This window comes from Orbicella franksi, chromosome 2 (assembly GCF_964199315.1).
Source record: "Orbicella franksi chromosome 2, jaOrbFran1.1, whole genome shotgun sequence".
Classification (NCBI taxonomy): Eukaryota; Metazoa; Cnidaria; class Anthozoa; order Scleractinia; family Merulinidae; genus Orbicella; species Orbicella franksi.
Genome location: NC_138146.1, coordinates 15123277 through 15140408, shown reverse-complemented (window position 1 = coordinate 15140408; position 17132 = coordinate 15123277). Strand labels below are relative to the sequence as shown.

The window sequence follows — 17132 nt, the reverse complement described above, 5'->3', positions numbered from 1 at the left end:
TTTGACTACCTACCCACAATCACTCTCTTTCCAGCGAGTCATATCATAAATCGGTTACGTTCTACACGAGCAAACAATTAGTCTTGATTTCCCAGTTGCACTCTCGGCCTCTAGTGATGTTTTTCATCTGGTCTTAATTCCCAATGACAGAGAGTTGATATATATTCGCGCCTAACTTGGACTTGTACAAAATACGTGCAAAATATATATGTCACATTTCGCAAAGAAAACGGCGATACAAGTTAACTTATGTTCCATACATGAACAATGCATCGTATCTTAAGTCTAAGGACTACATCTTAGCAGCAACTTAGCTCAAACAACCACCAGCTTAGTTACTCTGTGGGCACCTACTGCAACTGAGGACGTTTCTGTTAACAATTCTATCCGGCATTGGACAGTTCATTCACAAGTGAAAGATCAGTGGACCTCTGGGCAACGTTTCCTCAATGGCCACCATTTTTTGGAGAAGCATTATTCGCTTTTGATTTATTTCCTATTTATACCTCTTTTCTTCTCTCTAGCTAGCCTAGACTTAAGACACCGCGCTGAGAGGTGAATGACTATTTAATTAACGAATCCGCTAACAGTAAATATAAGATGTAGTATTGTAAATATCAGTTACAGTGATTCATTATTAAAGTTGAGCTAGGTTACCTCAAATGTCCAAGGAGGAAGCCAGATGTCGGCGGTGCTCTGTTTTCGGCGTAACTTGCAAGGACTTGTCGATAGCAAAGTTATTCCTCAATCATCGCATACCTCGCCTGCGTAATAATCTACGTAAAAAACTGGTTTCCAAATGCAGAAAGGAACACTTTTCGAGCAAGTGAAGGAAAATATGCTGGGGCAAGTGTCTAAGATACTTAAACTTAATATGGGTCGTGAGCCAATCAAATCACAGGCAGAATTTCTTAGAAACCCAAAGTTCATTTCCGGAAATCAGGGGCTTTAAAAAAAACACGGAGGACGTTAAATTATCAATAAAAACTACAAAATACCTTCGCAATAAAACACCTCGTTCTTTTTTCGCCGGTTCAAATTGAACACAATGATATCAAGATAGACTAGTTGTTATTTTGAAGGGGTAGCGGAGCGGGGGGGGGGGGGGAATTCACCACTTTTGTGAGCACAGATTTCTGTTATTAAATTAAATTGCCTGAAACAAGCTCTGGAGGTTTTAAATAACCCGATCAAAACAGATAAAAAGACAACAGTTTCATCATTATGCATCTTCGTTTATTCTTAAAGCAATAAGGTCCAGAAATCAAAGTTTATTCCGTATCGGGAACACAGATTTTCAAGTCAAAATTCTCAGAAAGACTAAAGTCATTTCCGGGAAATCAAGTTCCTCTACGTCACCTCGTCACCAGGTCCTTCTCGACTTTGCTTTCATCTTCAAAATCAGTGCAAATTCGAATGTTAAGCATAACCTAGATCAAATGAAAACGAAGCTTACATAATCTAAGACTGTAATGGTTTCATCCCAATATCTGGAAAGCATTTTACGTATAACTACGTTTTTGTAGGATGAATCTCTATCAGTAGAGTTAAACCCTTGTCACAGTGGACTAAGTAGCCCAGAATTAGGCCGTATCCCCTCCCTACACACTTCATGGTGACTCCTTAGTGAAATTAAACTTTAAAAATGAAAACAATAAAAACTTTTCGAGGGCATTTAACGCCTCTAAAGCCTCAATCTAAGCTGTCAGAAAAGGGAAAGAACGACTTAATACGCAGTCAAAATTAAAATTAAATGGGTTAAATCCCAGTTTAAAAATCAAAAGAATAGGATCACCTTTAACCGCTGTCTTAACTAAATCAGCCTCGAATTTTAAGCTGTTATGATTCTATCGCTCTGGAAGAACTAAGGCATTGAACTGAAAAGTAGCCTTACTTCCCTGACACTTTACGGTCACCTCCCCTTCCCCCCCCCCACGACCCCCTTCCCCTCACCCTTAAAAGTCGTTTTGATCTCTTCTTGTTGCCACCGTAAATTCTGATGGCCCATTTCTCTTTTAGCTATGCGTGATGATGGTGAGGAGATGTACAACAATCGCTGACATGTTGTTGGTACACTGGCTTGTTAATCATTCTCCTTCCACTCTCAACGTTCAGTGTTGTCTACAAAACTACATTACTTGCAAACAATTTCGGACGTTAAAATTTCGATCACTTCGCTGAAACATAGCTAAAGTAAATTTACGCGTACAAAAACAATTAGACTAAAACAACAGCTTTGAAAATAGTAGTTTAACTGCCCCCTCAAAGTGTTACAGATACATAGACATGAAAATGGCACAAATTCCATCATGCCGTTATACGTATCTCAAGCACTGTCTCAATTAGTGTTCCTCCCAAAAAGGAAACTATGAGCTTTGGAGCTACTTAAAAGCTTAATATTTCGGACGCTTAAACGTTTCGGACGGTTTTATTTTCGGACACTTTTTTCATTCCGAAACTATAATCGTCCGAAAGTTTTTGGCAAGTAATGTAAAACGCATCGAACAAGGATTTCGGACACAATGCGCTATGCAACATTGCATGTGAGGGACTGAAGGGGTGTGTGTTCCAACGGCTTATGACAACGATTGTAGCTCTGCTAAGTAACGGCTTCCCTAGCTGATTGCTGGCATATAATTAAATTACGAAATTAAAACTGAAACTCGCGCGGGTCAAAGTTATGGATGTTAGCCATATCGGAGAAGGCAGCGTATCGAGCGCCATCCATTTCACTGGCAAGCCGATTATCAGCTCGCAGCTGATGGTTATGGCCACCAATTCTTGAGCCACATTCCGGGCATTTGCTTTCTTCCATCGCTCCACCACACTCTGTGATGCAGTAGATGTGACCTTTACGAATAGAAAGGAAAAACAGCTTAATTTTCACCTTGATTGAAACCAGTTATATGAAACAAGGACTGAGGTAGGAAAATAGGGATGGTAGCCTGCCAACACAGACGTATAAAGGAGCCCACACACAGGATGCTCTCGCAGGCTACACTAATGGAGAATGCCTTTAAATATCTACCAGCTTAAATTGCTTACGAAAGTAAACTTTCAACGTATACCTTGTTTGCCAGCCTACTCCCGCAAGCTCTCATACGGCTCTTAACAACTCTCGGCTACGTCAACGAATTTGAAAACAGCTCAAATATTCTTGAGAATCGAGGAGGGCTTGCATTCACGCACTACGTGAATTTTACCAACTCTCGATCACCCTCATCCTCGTTTGATCGCACTTGAATGACAGCTAGTTTGTTTGTTTGTTTGTTTGTTTCACTTTTTCCATTTATAAATATATTTACAAAATATCAAGCTGATAATGTTCAACTCTTGTTAACTCAAAGTTACAAAAACACGTCTCGATGCGCGCTTGCAAGTGCAAGGGTCAACAGAATTTTCTCCCAAGGGCCAATATAGAAAATAACTAAAAACTCGTAAGGAGAATTTTTATCGTGATCATCTCACACTAAAGCATTCAACTTACCCTTTGGACATTTAAACCAGTGTCCCTGTGTCAGCCCCATAGCCTTCACAATCAGATCTTTCTCCTCTCTTGTAACAGCAAGGTAACTCACATCAAGATTTTGTTCTCTTCTGATACGTTTAATACGATTAAAGTAACGCTCTCGATGATCTTTGTCTGAAAATGTTGCAAAGTAGTCATTTAAAATGAATGTGATTACTGAGTCACTAACTATCCACAATCTTGCACATCGTTGAGTGCAGCGAAGAGAATACATTTCGCAAATAGCGAAATAAATTGGTTTTTACTTTTCCTGAAGGAGGATAAAAGAGTCGTTTTTGGAAATTCCTTGAAAATCTCGCACCCTTTTTCCCTGATTCTTACTGCCCAAGCAGAGAAAAACAACACCAGAACTGAGATTCTACGCAGTTCCAGTAACTCGCGTTCAGAACACACAGGGATAAAACAGGCAGGAACAAACGGAGAGAAAACGCCTACTCGGGTAAAAAGTCGTTATCTATAGCGCGTTAAAAACTTACTGACTTCTGTCCTCTTACCAATTGGTTTCTCTGAATCCAATGCTGTTTTAAGAAGATCAACCTTGACAGTGTCAGTGACTCCCAACTTAATACCCCGGATGTCAAGTTGCATCTTCAGCATTCTGAAGTCGATCAGAAGCTGTGTTCTGTACATTTCCTCGTTGAGCTCTTCAAGTTCTTGGTCGCTAAATCGAACTCGAAACCTCATCACACGTTTTCGGAGTTGTTCCACCTTACTCTCCAGGTCTTCCTTCGTCTCCTGAAGCAGAAATCTTGATTCATGGCTTTTTGGTCTTGCCTGTTCTGCCTCTTCTCCTTTAACTATCACTACCTTGAGTTGCTGAAGGAAAGTCAAAAAGTTGATCTGGTTCTCAACCACATTGACTTGTTCATCTGTGAGATTCTTATGATCCAGCGACTTGATGATGTCTTTCTTGTCGTCCGGGAACTCGTCAATCTTTTCCACCTTCAATCTGAGCCTCGCGGTTTCTTGGTCACGCCGTCTTTTGCCGAGTAAAATCTTTTGTTTTATTCGTTCGAAGTCTGCCAGAATCTTCTTAATAATGTTACCGTACCTTAAACTGGTGCGGATGGGAACCCTGCATTTTGGGCAGAGCTTGAGTTGAACATCAGCAGGCTTCCCGTCATCCGTTGTTTCCGCCTGGTCCATCCACTGATCCATCATTTTAACCTCAAACACGTGACCGCAGTCTGCCAGCTCCACGAATCTTGCGTCCGGCTCATCTTCGGTTCCGAAAAATATCTCCGTCACTTCGTCTTTGTGACACTCTCGGCATTTTTTTGGGCATATTTCCCCACAGAGACCGATACAAGGATGCCCGCACGTAAGTTGCTTTGTACATGGTTCGTCACATCGTGGACGATTACACAGTTCCCCGCATAGTTTCGTGCATTTATGATGCTCGCAACGCCAGATGCATTTCTCGTTACAAAGATCACAAGGCTCACCACATTTCTTCGTGCACTTGCTATGCTTGCAGTAGTTGCCGCATTTGTCCTTGCATGGAGGGCAGTTTTTAGTGCACGGTTCACTGCAGCTATGACCACAGAAGAGAGTGCGGCCACATTCAGCCTTGCATGGCAAGTGGACTCGACCACGGAGACAACGAAAGCAGTCACCTATAATGTAAAGCAGGAATTAGGAACTACTTAATAAAATTATATGGTTTTACTCTACACTTTGTGACGCAAACAAGTCAGTCAATTATGTTCCAAGAACAATTACTATCTTGTTTCTCCTGTAACATACATAGATACTGACAATAATAAATACTATAACTACAGTATGTTGTATTGCGGTAACAATAAACATAATTAACATTATACCACAGGGGATCGAAAAGAAGAATTTTAAAATGTTTAAAGCAATTTACTGAATTTTAAAGAAAGTTGCGCTCTCATTCATTCATCTTTGGAACCTTTGTCTGAAAACACAAGTCACAGTTTAAAGTATGTAGACATGATTAAATCAAATTGAAGCTGAAGTTCCTTTAAGGGTCTCACTACTCGAAACAACCGGTCAGGACTGTTACTGAATATTCTACTCGGTCATTTTTATCAGTGAACGAAATCCTAAGATTGCAATTTGGGAACCTGTAACAGTGTATATCCTCTGTCGGTTAGAAGGCACTTTCAGAACTTACCAGCACAAGGGTGTTCACACTTTAAGGTCACACCACAAGGTGCCCTACATGGACTGTGTAGTGGATTCACATGACATTCCGTCTCGTTTTCATGTCCGCAAGGCCAGTATTTCTTTGTAATGGCAGTGCACTTCACACTGCACTCTTCAGAGCACCTATTCTTGCACCGATGGCCACACGATAGAATCTTTGAGCAGGGTGATTGGCAATTCACTTCAACAGGATTCTTGGAGCAAGGGACATTCTGAGCATGGCCACAGAGAGGAAGGATTTTTGTCACGAGCTCCATGCAAGGCCCACACTCCTGGTAACATCTCCTGGTACACTTGTGCTTTTGAGCGCACAGCGTCTTAGCGCAAGGCTTATTACACTTGTATTCCTTGTGCTCTGGGTCTGTCGGATGACACACCATGTCACACACGTGACCGCACTCCAGTCGCGTGGCACATGGCACAGTGCAACCTCCCTCTGGTGCCTTCTTGAAGTCTTCAGCACGTGACGCGTGAATCACGTTTAGCGGGTGGTTTTGGCACGTAAGCATCAGTGCTTCTCCAACGTTTCCTTGCTCTCGCATATCATTGACAATTTCGTTCCACAACTGGCTCTTAGTTTCCAAAAGGCTGATGTTACCGATGCAGAAAAACCCTTTCTTAGCGCGAGACAGCGCCACGCAAACCCTGTTTTCTGTCTGCAGGAAACCGATTTTGCCTTCTTCGTTGCTTCGAACAAGTGACAAAAGAACGATGTCATTTTCCTCTCCCTGGAAGTTATCCACTGCGCAGACTCGAACCCCGCGAAAGAAATCTTTGGGCATTTCCTTTTTGAGCTGGATTAACTGCCCAGTGTAGGCTGTCAAGACTGTGATTTGCTCTCTTTGGTAACCCTGAAGGATGAAGTAGCGACAAAGAGCGGCTATGAACTTAGCTTCGTGTTCATTTGACCTACTCTTTCCCTCTTCGGTGAAATCCTGAAACGAAGTGAATGAAAGGTGTTCAGTTTATACCAATAACATGTCAACTCATTGGTTCATAAAGGATAGTAGGATGGCCTTCAGTAGCGTGATCAAAAACGGGAAGAAAGTTAGAAGCCAGGTTAGTCGAAACAGCACCATGGAGTGATATCGCTAGCTAGCAGAGAGACTTTCCCCCACCTCTTAGCTTCCCTTGCAAGTACTTTAAGTTTGATCGGCCCCATATCGTGTCCAATTTACTGGCGTTTTTGTCAGCGGAGAGGCGTCATTGCACTCGACTGTCTCGAGTAGATATAACAGACTCCCGAAAATATTTTCTGGTCAAGGCATGTCCATGTGTTTACCAAGAAATATCTGTTTACCCTTCTGAATAGGTTGGCCAAGTCCTAAGTTTGTAAGACCTAAAAGTTAACGGAGTGATTTACAGTAACGTTACTACCCACCACAACTAGTCTAGTTACCATCGCGTACTAAGAAAGAAAGTACCCTTGTCAACCAATCAAAGCTCATATTAAAATGTTACTGTTCTCAACTACACAGTCAGTCAATCAGAAGCCGAGTCTATTGTCCTGCTCTCGCTGACCTGATATGGCAAAATAAATGACCGAGTTTGGATGCGGTAAATAAGTAATCGTACCAAGTGGAAGGCATCGGATCGTTTAGTCTAGGCATATTGGTATTTTGGCTCGAATGCCTCCCACCAAACCACTAACCCTGGCTCCACCAAACTCACTTGATATGGCGCCGAAGCTCACTAAGGAGTTACGGTTAGGTAAAACTATCACTTCATAACGATAGCAAATTCCTGGCTGCCTACCTCACTCTCAGCGTGGTCCACGAAGAACATATTACGAGCCACGCCCTTAATGTTGTCAAAATTCATCACCGATTCGTGATTTTCCAGCTTTGGATTGACGTAAATGTGCTCCAGCATTTTGGAGATTTCAGGTCGCATGCGATGCTGCAAACGTAGTCGCTCAAAAGGCATTCCATTCTTCACCATTCTCTCGAACAGCGACACGTCCAGGTTGTAGTGCTTGGCGAGTTCGTAGACTGTGGGATTGGGACGGAGTTGCTGATGATCACCAATCAGAATCAAGTGCTGACATCCGGGAGTTAACGATGTAACAATGTGTGACTCCAATACTTCAGCGGCTTCTTCCACAATCGTTATTCGCGGGCGAAGCCGTTGCAGAAGCTTACGAAACTTGGCAGCGCCTAAAGTTAAAAGAATAATCTTATTAAACCCATAAGCGAAACCTAGAGAACGAAACATGACTACCACTCTAGTACCCAAAATCCTAACATATTGAAACCTGGGCCTCGCGCAGATTCTTTTTAGGCTTGTCACGCAATCTTTCCAAGAGTACCTGCGTGATAGGCCATGCGTAGACCAGGCATCAGAGGACTGCGCTAACTTTGCTTACCTGTCGTAGTCATGCCAACCACATCAGCTTTCTTGAGTATCTCGAAGTCTTCCATGTTTTTGATGTCCTTCAGTCGCCTGGCTCCCTCCTCAAATTGCTCTTGGAATAACGATATAGTGCGACGGTACTCCTCAGTCACGTCCACCAGCCAACGACGATACAGGCGCCAGCGATCTTTAAGGCCCAAGTGCCACACATCTCGGACCTGCAGTTGAGAACAAATAAAACAGGTAGATAATAAAATTAAATAAAACATAGTCAGGGTAGTGGCCGAATTTATGCGGATAATTCGTCTTTAGCATAAAGTGGACCTGTCAAGAGGTTTATTAAAAATTTGGTATTGGCTAGAGCAGCAGGTCTTTGCTATGTTAGAGATATCAAAGCTGCAAAAGTTAGCGAGTTAATAGGAGGCAATCGAACGAGGGCAGCCGGACTTACACCAGCTGTTTCTGGCCAAAATATAGTTTGCCCAGACTACTAGTGTGTCTGCTATGTAACACTGTAACTTGCTACAAATACAGCAAATAACAAAATCAGGAGGCAGCGTGGCCGAGTGTTCAGGGCGCCGGACTTTGACCACTTAGCTGGAGTCTTTCCTCGGCAGACCCTAGTTCAACTCCTTGGTTATGTTTGTGATGAATAGCAATCTGGTCTGTCTCCATCCAGTTGGGATTTTTAAGCCTATTATGTTCAGCTGACATATTTGTTTCTTTCAGTTTAAGTGACACACCTGTGAGCTAGCGAGGAGCAGCTGAGCGCAATGATCACTACAAACAACGACATTTGAAGCTTTTTCTTTTTGAAAAACCTTTTTGTTGCTTACCGCGTTTGCTCTCTCATCAGGCATGACATCTTTTCTGCTCAATTCGAAAACCATGATCCTCTTCAATTTCTTTTTAAGTCGCTCAGGCTTCTGGAATTGAAATCCGTCTTCAGTTACTCCGCTAAAGGCAAAAGGATTCACGATTCTGAGTTTCCCGCCTTTTCCCGGCAGTGCTTTGGAACCGAACACTCTGACGTCATCAACGTCGAGGATTCTCTGATCCTGCATAACATCCGCTTCGTACAGCACATCCGGGTTTTCGTCTTCTTCTTCTTCCTCTTCAGCTTCTTCTCCTTCCGCTCCCGCTCCATCTTGAAAGAAAAGCAAAACTCTACGTTGTAAACATGTCGCGCTGCAAGACATTGCCTCTGTCAGGGCTCTAGTCATAAGGTCACGGTTTTGTTCAACTGTTCAGTGGTTTCTTGTGCAACTGCATGCCCGTCCACCACTACTACTGGCGCTGGCTGCTGGAGAATTTTGCGTCAGTGCTTAATTAAGGCAGCAGTAATTGTTTTCGCTTTTTTTCAACAAACTTGCTATATTACTATACATACATACAAACAGCTTTTTTGTCGTAATTGTTGTATCTTCAAACGCCATTAAGTCTTAAAATTAATAACAGTGGTCTCAAAAGTAGCAGCCTTGCCAACTTCATCGCGTTTCTTTCAACTCAGTTTTGGCAGTCACTTTTCACAGTGCCTGTAATAATATTAATGATAATGTTTGGCCTTTTAATCCGTCGAGCGATGCATGAGGAAAAACTAGCTTACCATGCGAGACAATTCCGCCAAAAGCTCTCACAGTTTCTTTTCCAAGTGATTCAGCAAAAATGTGTAGATCAGTGACTCTTCCTTCAAAACAACGCTGCGCAAGGACGTTTAAAGCGCCAATCCTGATAGAAAACTGAGTGGCTAGCTCCAGTTTCCTCCCAATGTACTTTGCTTCCACGTCATTCCCATCATGCCACAAGCGCGCAATCCCAGAGTCATAATCATAAGAGGCGCCAATGAAGTTCCAGGCGTTCATGTTAAGAACCGCCTTTGTGAGAGCGGGGGTCTGGGAAAGATCCCTGCGTGCAAAGTGTACTGTCAAAACTCCTTTTCCATCCACTACGCCATCTTGGAAAATTTGGAGCCCCCCACCCGACTCTCGAAAGCTTAGGATTGATCCTCTGTTTCCGGTTGGGAAAATGTCCATCAAGAAGGTGATTGACGTCCTGGTGTCCATGAAACTTCCGGGATGGTTGGGAATCTCAACGAATGAATCGGGTGTTCCTCGTAGTTGTAGTGGCTTATTGTGTATCCCATCAGACTCAGCGGCCCATGTAACGCCGCGAGACAGAGTGGCTAGATTGGCTCGTGAAGTTTTTTCCAGTCCACCGCAATGTTTGTTGAGTGGGAATATGGCAACAGGCTGAACGGAAGCTGAGAAAACAAGTAATGAAATCCGACATTGAATTTCAGAAACAAGTTGCATAGTGCAACAATGCCGCCTTTAGGCCGCAGTGATTCGAAGTAAGGAACGAGCGTGTTCGTTGTTTTTAAGCTTTTGTCTGCACTGTCTCGCTCCTTTCGTCATCAATTTATATTAATTCTTGCCACTGAATATACGAAAGACCATATATTATCTTTAATTTCACAGTTGCTTAAGTTGTGCATATAACTGCAATGATCATTCGTGTCTTTATACTTATTCTTGTTCTTCTCGCTATGTTTACGGGGCTACTAAAAACCAGCCTAAAACCACTGCACAATATAGTTGTTTCCTTGACTTATCCGTTCATTACCTTGACCAGGAATTTCCGAGTTCATAGACAGCTGTAACCAGTGTAGCATTGCACTCTCTTTATGTCCAACTCTTCCAGCAAACACCTGCCTTAAAGACTGGTAATGAGCAGCAGTCATACTAGGAGCACGGTTGTGCAAGTCGTCTTCGTGAAGAACGTTTTCAAGACATTTCTTTAAATCTTCTGCTGCACCTTGCAGTTTTGTCGTGGTGTGGTCCATTTCCGAATGAGCATCGTAAAAAGCCCTTCTGATGTGTAGAGGAACTGACTTATCCTGCAGAATATAGAACAAGACAAGAGCCGCCAAAAATCAGAGAAACCAAAGTGAGATTATTTCAAAAAAGAAATACTGAGTGTCAATGGCTTTGGTTTTGCTCCAGTTTACTACACTCTCGCTCGACATACTCAGACAATCAAATACGAAACCAAAACATACCAACGACTTAGTCATGTCTAGCACCGGCTATACGTGTATTTGTCAAGAATTCTCACTGGTTCGTTGTGTTGTGCAAGCTCTCTGTGAAACGTAACTACTTTCTAGTGGTTTAATTTTAAGCATACTAAATTGAAAGCCGCTTCAACTGTATTTTGTTTTCATTTTCTCAGACCCCATCTTTTCTCATAACCTTTGTGTCCCATAATTCATGCAGACTGCTTCTATTCCTCTCGACTACCAACCCTCATCTCGACTCACCGTGGTAGGACGGGCGGGATTGACCAGAGGTACTCTAATTAAGTTTAACCCATCTTAATTTTTTTCTGTCCTTATTTTCTCCAATTATTCTTGAGGAACGAAAGCCCTCGTTAATAGGCTGCATCTTTCATCGCAATGGCACTGATAAAATAACATTGAGCTTTCAGCGTATAGTCACCTTGTGCATTTTGTGTTTCAATTCCGACAAACTGCATGCCTTCATAATCTCGCTCTGACTCCTTCCTCCAATCCTCACAATCCCCTCGGGATGAAACCGATGGATTCCTTCTAGAAACTGGTCAAGGGCGTGGTTTGTGTAGCAGACAACAAGGATGGGCCGTCGTTCAGACACCAGAGGGGCCTGGTCACCATCATCGCCAAGCAATTCTGTTCCAGTGTCCCACTTCAACTTGTTATGTAACAAAACATTGGCAATCTGAAGCAAACAAAATTGGTTCTGTGGATTCTGCCAAGGCAAGCTCTTGAGGTCTCTGTCATTATCGAATTCGAATGGCATCTTTTAATCTTGACTAGCGATAAATATTTCCATTGAAATCTCAGCATTTTGCTGCATAGGACTAGGCATGTTGAACGTCTGGGCCTCTTGTGTTACAGAATAAACCGGATCTACTAGTTTTGTGATGAGTATGATTAAAGGCGTTAACTGGTCACCATTTCCAGGTTGCTCGTTACCTGTTTTTCAAGATAACCTTGCACGTGCAAATGCAAGGCAAACTTATTTCTATCCACAAGAAATGCTTTATAACACGACTAGATTGGAGACAAGAGGAATGGCCACTAGCTCTTGCGAAAAAAGACATGAAAGCTTTTCACGAGAGGACGTTTGTTAATCTACCTTCAACCCAATGTACGTCTTCCCAGTTCCAGGCGGTCCTTGAATGACAGCGAATTCCTTGGTCAGCGCCATCTGTAGAGCCCTAAACTGAGAGTCATCCAGTTCCAGATCTTCCGCGGACGGCCAGGAGGCCGGGCTCAAAAGTGGAACATCAGTTCCTTTAATAGAAAATCAAGTAAAGATCAGTGAAAACGGTGTTGAGAATGGGTTAAGAAAAAGAGATGAAAGATGACCCAACGACGTCTCAATGCAGGGATAATTTACAAAAGAATACGATAAAGCTAGGTGACAAATCCCTGAGAGAATACAATGAATGGCTTCTCTCATTTCAGTGATAAATACAATAATACCAACTACATGCTCCAGCATCTTAATGCAACTTGGACTCACCCCTGCGAGCATCGTCCCTTATGTTCAAGCCTGCAAGCCGTAACCTCATCTCCCTTAGAGTAGAAGTGCTGTAAAATGTAAATACGTCAGTGGCAGTGCCATTTATCTCCACTTATAATCTTTGCGATCATATTCTACCACTCAGTTCTGTTGCTGCCCGCGAGATGCTCTGCATTAGCACCAGCTAAAACCGATCTCGGTTATCTATCATCATGTCGTTGGTGGACAAAAAGAGGCTATTCAAAGGTATTAGGGTTGACGAATGGGAGACTACGAGACTCGTCAAGACATAAACGATTATTTCCTTTGTTGAAAATTCGGGTCTGAGACTTGAACGATATCAGACTAAGAGAAAGGGAGAAAAACACAAAACGAGACTTTCGTGACGCGTCACAAAGGATTCCAAGATTTTAAGATCGGATCAAAAGTTCAGTTCCGAGAATCACAATTTCCCAAGTATCATTCGCCGCCCCTTCTACTCAGTGGAAAATTCAGTGGAGTATGTCGAGTATCTGTGTATTTAATCTACCTTCCAGTGCTGTTCATGTTTCCTTTCTTCATGATAGGCGTGAGATCAAAGGTCACTTGTCCCCGCAGCCTGTTCCTCAAGTAGGCGGGAGCTCGAACGTGCTTCTGGCAATTTACGATGTAGTTCTGTTTTGAATGAACCAAGAAAACAATAATTTGCGAAACGTCAAAAAGAATGCATTTCAGAAGAAGAAGACAACCCACTCCGGCAAAAAGGGGGTTCTTTAAGTTAGGGTGAATGAATAACAGAACACAACATGAGAAAAGCAAAACGCGGGAAAGGTTTGTCTTCGTGGAAAATGAAAAACTATCCATCATTCCAGTCCTACTTGCTGATCAATATTTATTTTGGTGCGTCAACCACCGAGTCCGTTACCTGCAAGGGGAGTTTTTGTGGTTGAACTTCTTTGAGTCCTTCCAGCACGTGACGATAAGCTTCAAAGTAGACAGTACTCTCTACCATCTGATACACGTCACCTTTCTCAAGTCTTACATTATCTGAAACCTTGATGAACTGTATGTCCACTTTACCCTAAAGAGGAACAAGACGGCTCAATTACTTACTAAACTTGAAATGTGTATAAATGTATGTATGTATACATACAACGCGGTGGTTCGACGTGCCTCTCTCTGAAGCAGACCTGGTCAAACCCGACCTGGTGACTTTTTTGCATCTCTCGTAAGATTTTGACCCCCTTGGCCATGGAAAATTCAAAGCGATTCCATGATCAGTCATTACACCCTCTTGGTGGGTGCAGCCGTTGCTGGACCACAAAATTGAGAGAAGTATTCGATATCCGGGAAACCCTGTTGCTTTGGTTAGCGTACTTGAAGGACGTTTGCTTTTGCGGGTGTGGAGCTGTTAACCATTTAGTAGAGTGGAGAGTGGAGAAATAAATCGTTTCGCCTGCTTTTGTCAAGTTTTTACCGAATCTCTGGTGAACATCAAGGTTTCTCAAGTATGTTTTAGATGGGCGTTTTCGAAAAGGATTCTCAAGTTCTAGCTCATTACGTTTCTTCTAGTCAATCAATTGTAAACCAGAGTGACACCCCATGCACTGTTATCCGTTGGCATGGGCGATTCTCACTCTCCATGAATGAAGAGTTTGGGCCCACACCTATCAGCAGATGTAATAATTATGCCTGATCTGCGCTCCAAATCAGTTTTCCATGGAAACCAATTTGTGATTATATTATTTTGTGACGTGAGTTTGGCATGTCCATGCAAAATCAGATATGTACCAGGGTTAACTGCTAGACCCTCAAATCATAAAGTCTTACTTGTTTTAACTCTTTAAGATCACGGTTGGCCACGGTTGCAAAAACAAAACTCTCAAACTTGTCCTTGGATAAACACATCAACGAACCAAAGATGAGCCGTTTGCTGTTCTCCCAGCGTACATGCCTGAGTTTGGTGTTGTCGAACTGGACTTTGTATTGGAGACCGTTAGACGTGCATAGAGGGTACAACAAGCGAACATCTTTGTACACACGTATGTCCTGTAAGGCACCAATCCTAGCGGACCCAATACGCTCAAGCAACTGGGCGATCCCTTCGCGAAGGGGCCGCACGAAGTCCTCGCGAAGGAGTCGAAACTGTACGTCCAAATAGTGCTCCGCATCGTGGTAGCTCCCATCAATTTTGTTCCTCCTGAGGAAAGGTCTTTCCCCTGTCAAGATGTCTTCCTGTGTGGGAATGACACTGAGCTCACGGAAATCGTTCGGTGGGTTAAGGTCATCATTCTCACCAGCTGACAATTACATGAAAGAAATTGTTTCATTAGTGCACGAAGAAAATTCATTTGTTCTATTTCTAAGAGAAAGAGCGATTCCTATACATTAAAAATTCTCACCATCTCTACGAGGTTTTCTTCTGTGTTGCTTTTCCTCTTCTTTTTTCTTCAGTTCCTCGCCCTTTTCGTTCCTTAATTTCATCAGTTCCTCCACATCATTCACAAGAGCGCTATCCTCTAGCTGACCTGCTGTAAAAAGCATTGTTGTACTGCAGTACAGGTCAGGCACTGGCAAATCAGCGTATGAGTTAGGGTATCTTCGGAGTAGTTCATTCATTATTTTAACCACATTCCTCAAAAACACTGCTATGTCAGAAGGGGGCATCCTGCTGGCAGATAACCGGTTGAGATGAGGTCTCAGGTGGAAGTTGAAAAACACCGAATTTGGCAGCAGGTTTAGCAGCTTGAGAAGGTATTCCTTAGAGCTGCAATCACAAGCTTTGCTTAAAATGCTCACAATCAACACAATAAAGTCCTCTTTCATGAACGTTTGTTCCGTTAATAAAGATTCAGTGGCTGGGAAGCATCGACTCGATGTTAAATCGAGAATGATCTCGTCTGGGGTTTTAGTCTCCAGGTCTTGAAGGGCTTTGAATCCTAGCTTAACTGGACGCTGGCTTCCCGAAGATCCGGCACCACCACGCCCTCCCCTTCCACCACCTCTTCCACCTCCCCTCGCACCACCTCTCCACCCCCCTCTTGCTCCCCCTCCCCCTCTCCCACGAAACCCTCCTCCGGGTCTTCCACTATTCCTCTCATCCTTGTAGCCGCTGAACATGACTTCTCAGCGAACACCCGACAGGTTTCTGTGGATTTAAACTGCGACCGCTCTATTTCTTCGATTCCTGGTCAACTCTTCTGAAATAAGACGAAAGATGACAAAACTTTACACATAAAACTTGATCCTTTAATAGGACAATGTGGACATATGTCCGAGGGATCTTTTTTTGTGAAATAAACGTCATTTGAAAAACGGGAACAGACTTTATCATCTGCCTCTTACTTTCGCGCTTGGGCCATAAATCGAAGGGGAAAAAAACGAGGATCCGTACAGTACGGACCGAGAAGACGAGGTTAATAAGATATTTATTATATCTCTATTGTGTGTCTGACGGGTTCGAGAACGATTTCTATTCACGCGGACTCGGAAAGACTTCAAATTTCTGACTCACCTCGAAAGCAAAATGAGTCAGTCTGAAATCGTTTTAAGTCGTTAGCACGCTTTACAACACAATTGAGAGTAATTGAAAGTTTTAACCTTTTACTTGCTATAAAAGTTAAGAACACTTTGCGATAAATCACAAAAGAGTTTTGCAACAAAACCAACTTTAAATATTAGCGGGCCGTACAGGACAGTACGGCCCGCTAAATTGACCAATCACAGCGCGCGTACTAACTAAGAGATATAATAATGTATATTAATGTAACATAATATGTTATTTTCCTTTTTTCTACCGGCGTTTTGAGATCAGTTCCTCTTGATGTAATTACAACTGCGGCGTCGACATTATAAAGCTTTCCCACCACGAAAAAAATATAGACTTTGCACTCCGAACGTTCGATACTTGCTAAACAAAACTATCCATAGTAACCTACAATACAGGTGACGTCACCGAGATCTATGCGACTACCGAATCGCAACACGGAAATGGCGAAAATCGTATTTTATTTCGGTTTAAAATGCAAAGTTAGTCCTTAGACATCGACAAATTGGGTTCTTCTTTCTTTAAGGTCTGTTATCGCAACTAGAATTGAAGTGAGTTTGCTCGTTGCACATTATTAAAGACTAGTTGCTTCACGCTCGATCACGCAACTCATTTTAATCAAGGTACAAGAAACATTTTGCAGGCTCGCCTGTTTTTAAGATATATGAATTAAATACATTAAGAAAGGCAAAAATTTCGTTGTTTTCCTTTCCAGCCACCGTATGTGCCAAATTCGAACTTAAGTGAATCTTATAAAATCACAGAAATAGAATAAGGCTTACCGAGGACAATGATTGCCGTACCTCGATTCTCCGGCGACGAAGGCATATATAGATCCGCTTCACCAGCATCCAGGACTTTCAAAACTTTGGTCGGCGCTTTCTCGATTATTTCTGAACCATCGTAATCCACTTCTTTGAGATTGTTCCAAGTGAAAGTCGTGTATTCAGCTACAACGGTTACTCTTCAAGCGAGTAAGGCAATTTTCTGG

The 17132-nt window shown here is 42.7% G+C and overlaps 1 protein-coding gene across 1 annotated transcript; it reads right to left on the bottom strand.

Moving 5' to 3' along the window:
* Positions 1 to 1929: 1929 nt before the first annotated feature.
* On the bottom strand, positions 1930 to 17132 carry LOC145478188 (NFX1-type zinc finger-containing protein 1-like). Its single transcript, XM_081456130.1, has 17 exons — positions 16924 to 17132; positions 14997 to 15794; positions 14425 to 14894; positions 13520 to 13675; positions 13145 to 13269; positions 12616 to 12683; positions 12226 to 12383; positions 11548 to 11805; positions 10676 to 10949; positions 9660 to 10313; positions 8890 to 9200; positions 8067 to 8271; positions 7457 to 7857; positions 5670 to 6636; positions 4024 to 5145; positions 3488 to 3643; positions 1930 to 2850 (listed from the first exon to the last, which is right to left on the bottom strand). The coding sequence occupies exons 2-17, from the start codon at positions 15712 to 15714 to the stop codon at positions 2651 to 2653; spliced, it is 6243 nt and encodes a 2080-aa protein (XP_081312256.1). The 5' UTR covers positions 15715 to 15794; positions 16924 to 17132; the 3' UTR covers positions 1930 to 2650.